Here is a 3,623-nt window from a genome sequence, read left to right as displayed (position 1 = left end):
TTTTGAGAGGTTTTTGCTATAGGGTGCGTGCACTCGCCAGACAGAGAGAGACAAAGAGACAGAAAGCGAGAAATCACCCCCCAGGGGGGATGGCCACCCCGCAATCCCTTCTCCTCCATTCTCCTCTCGGGATATTCGGCACGCATGCACACGCGCCTGGCGTGAGTTTAAGCCACTGGGTCCAGGACTGGAACCGCAGCCGACTACATGGGAGTCCAGCGACACAGCCATTACACTAACTGCTGATTCCAACATCACTGACATTTTTAAGTGTACACATTTTTTTTTAGGTTTGTGCCATAGGGCGCATTGCACTTGACAGACAGAGAGAAGGAAAGTGAGAAATTATCTTTCTAGTGGTGTTAGCCCTGCCATAATTCCTTCTCCTCTGTTCTCCTCTTGGGATTTTAGACAGGCATGCACACGGGCCCCACATGATTTTTAAGCCACCGGGTACAGGACTTCTACCATGTTGGCCACGTGAGAATCCAAACCTTAACCGCTACACTACTTGCTGGCCCCAGTATGTGTTAAAATTGACAATCTCAAATTTCTCATTATTAAGTGTATCAGGTTAGACTTTTTTTTTTTTTTTTTTGCTAAAGGGTGCTCGTGTTTGTCAGAGACAAAGAGAGGGAGGAGATAGCACCCTTCTATGGGAGTGGTCATACCACAATCCCTTCTCTATCATCTTGCCTTTCTTTTGAGATTTTGGGCATTTACACATACACACTCGGTTTATTTCTCAAGCCACTGAGTTCATGAATCAAACTATGTGGTCAGCCATGTTGGATCCAGTTCTCTTAACCGCCAGGCCATGCAACTGACCCAGACTGAGCATTTTATGTGCCTTTAAAATATTAATAATTACATTTATTATACATAGATTCATACCAACATTTCAGCCTCACATACTTTAAATAGATTTTATTTTATAAAAGAATGTTTTCTCTTTGCGTTTTTATCTTTAAGGAAATATTTATTTTAGTTTCTTTTCACTTCCTTAAAGAATCTCTTCCTTTTGGTAATATCTTTGTGGAGAAGACTTAGTTTTATAGATATACTGGTTCTTAATGGCTTTTTTGCACTTCAGCTGTCTGTTCTGCATAGTTTCATTGAAAGTAGTGTGTTTGCATGCTACTCTTTTAAGGTATATAGATGACAATCACATAACTGTGATAACCCTGTACCTTACATCTCAAGCATGACATTGGTCTTGATCTTAATGTTACTGCTACTTTTTTTTTCTGCATGTGACTTTAGAGTCCCCAGAATGGACAGTATTGATATTTTATTTTGGTAATGTAGACATGGTCTGGAAGTGACACTGCTTAAGTTCTCTTATTTCAAATGCATTTATTTAATTTCATTTGTTATTATTATTTTTTAATTTGACCAGAGAGAGACAGAGAGAAAGGAAAAGTGAGAAAGCAAGCCATCAGGTCTAGGACTTGAACCACAATCAACCGTGTGGGAATTCAGTGCCTTTAACCACCACACCACCTGCTGGCCTTCTCAAAGTCCATTTTAAAAAAAATAAAATACATGCTTTATTGAGATAGTAGTTACATACCAAACAATTAATTTGTCTAAACTGTAGCACTCAATGCTTTTTTTTTATATTCAGAGTTGTTCAGTCATCCCTGCAATCAGTTTTAAAACATTTCATCACTCCCACTAAAAAGTCCATAACCCATTAACAGTTACTTGTCTCTCTTCCCTGCTCCCTACCATCTCCTGTCCTAGACAGTCACTATAATCTACTCTCTCTCTTTCTATCTTTACTCTCTACTTTATATTTGTATAATCTACCTATTCTGGATATTTTAAATTCACTTTGTGTGTGTGTGTGTGTGTGTGTGTGTGTGTGTGTGTGGAGGTTTTTGCCTTAGAGCATGTGCACTCACTGAAGAGAGAGAGAGAGGGACAGAGACAGTGAGAGGGAAAGTGAGAAATCATCCCCCAGGACACTGCAATTCCTTCTCCTCCATTCTCCTCCCAGGATCTTGGGCATGCACATGCACCCAGTGTGGGTTTCAAGCCATCTGGTCTGGTCTGGGACTCGAACTGTGGTCAGCCATGTGGAAGTCCAGCAATGTGACTACTATGCCACCTGCTGGTGTATAAAATACACTTTTTAGAAGACTTTATTCTTTTTTCTTTTTTTTTTTTTTAAGAGAGATTTTAGCTACAGGGCACTTAAGCTTGCTAGAGACACAGAAAGAGGCAAAAAGACAGGAAGAGAGAAATCACCCCCCTGATGATGGCTACACCATAATCCCTTCTCCTTCATTCTCCTCTTGGGATTTTGAGGACACACACAAATGTGCCTGACATAAGTTTTAAGCCACCAGGTCTGGGACTTGAACTGCAGTTGACTATGTGGGAGTCTAGCAATGTAACCATTATGCCATCTGCTGGTCCCTTGAAGACTTTCTAAGTTGGAAGAAGGATAGCAGGCATAGATGTGATAGCAGGGTTGGCCAAATTAGCAGCAGCTCCAGATCTACTGAGTTTAGTGAGGGGTTTAAAGGTAATTTAGGGAGGTGCTATCACTGCTTTTAGCAGCTATGGTTGTTGATAATAGAGCAAGAGGTGAGTTGGAAAGACTGGTTTAAGACTAGGTCTTAGCTACTTGCTTAGCCAGGTCCTGGTTTAGGACCACTTGTCTCATTCAGAAGGCCTTCTAGTACTAGTGTTATTAGCAGCAGCAGTGGTATTGTCTAACTTTTTTTTTTAAGAGAGATTTTTGTGATAGGGTGTGTACACTTGCTGGAGAGACAGAGAGAGAAAGTGAGAAATCACAACCCAGGGTGGGTGACCACACTGCAGTCTTTTCTCCTCTCGGGATTTTGGGCATGCATGCACATGCACCTGGTGTGAATTTCAAACCACTGGTCTGGGACTCAAACCACTGTCGTCTGTGTGGGAGTCTAGCACTTCATCATGCCACCTGCTGGCCCAGTTATGTCTAACTTTTATTGGGTACTTAAACAATGTGCCATTCAATGCTATAAAGTAGTTTAGATGTGTTAACTTACGCATTAAACCCAAACACCATTCCTGAGTTAGGTATTGTTATTCTGTTTTATAGATAGAAATCGAGGCACACTGTCATTGCAAATATTTGTTCCTCCTTTCTTTTTATTTTTTAAAAATACATATAGCTTCAAATCTTGAAACTATCCACCGAGTTAAACTTGTTTGTTTAGAGATTTGATACTTTTTAATGTCTTGCAAAAATTCATTTTTGTTATTACTATTTTTGTTTTTTTCCCTCCCCATTTCAGTGAAACTGCTTTTGGTTATAAGGGTCTAAAGATCCTGTTATACTACATTGCTGGTAGCCTGTCAACAATGTTCCGTGTTGAATATGCATCTAAAGTTGATGAGAACTTTGACTGTGTGGAGGTAAGAACAGAAATACATGTATTTTTAACTCTTGTGTTTCAGTTGGGTTTTAAACAATTTAAAATTTAAAGTCATGAGGTAGGAAAAAATCTGTTATATAGTAGTTTTAAAAATCACACATTCAGGGGGCCCGCAGGTGGAGTGATGGTTGGAACATGGACTCCCATGTGACTGACTGGTTCAAGTCATGGATCTGGTGGCTTCCTTTTCTC

The 3,623-nt window shown here is 40.1% G+C and overlaps 1 protein-coding gene across 1 annotated transcript in view; it reads left to right on the top strand.

Annotated features, from left to right (window-relative positions):
- HAT1 (histone acetyltransferase 1) overlaps nt 1–3,623 on the top strand; it is a 65,176-nt gene that overhangs the window by 22,330 nt on the left and 39,223 nt on the right. Inside the window, exon 4 of the mRNA XM_006141478.3 lies at nt 3,291–3,411. Coding sequence (XP_006141540.1) covers nt 3,291–3,411 — 121 coding nt within the window. The remainder of the gene's footprint in view (nt 1–3,290; nt 3,412–3,623) is intronic.

Source organism: Tupaia chinensis, unplaced genomic scaffold (assembly GCF_000334495.1).
Source record: "Tupaia chinensis unplaced genomic scaffold, TupChi_1.0 Scaffold000056_1, whole genome shotgun sequence".
Lineage (NCBI taxonomy): Eukaryota > Metazoa > Chordata > Mammalia > Scandentia > Tupaiidae > Tupaia > Tupaia belangeri.
Note: the sequence above shows the minus strand (reverse complement) of the source record. Positions and strands in the feature narration are given on the sequence as shown.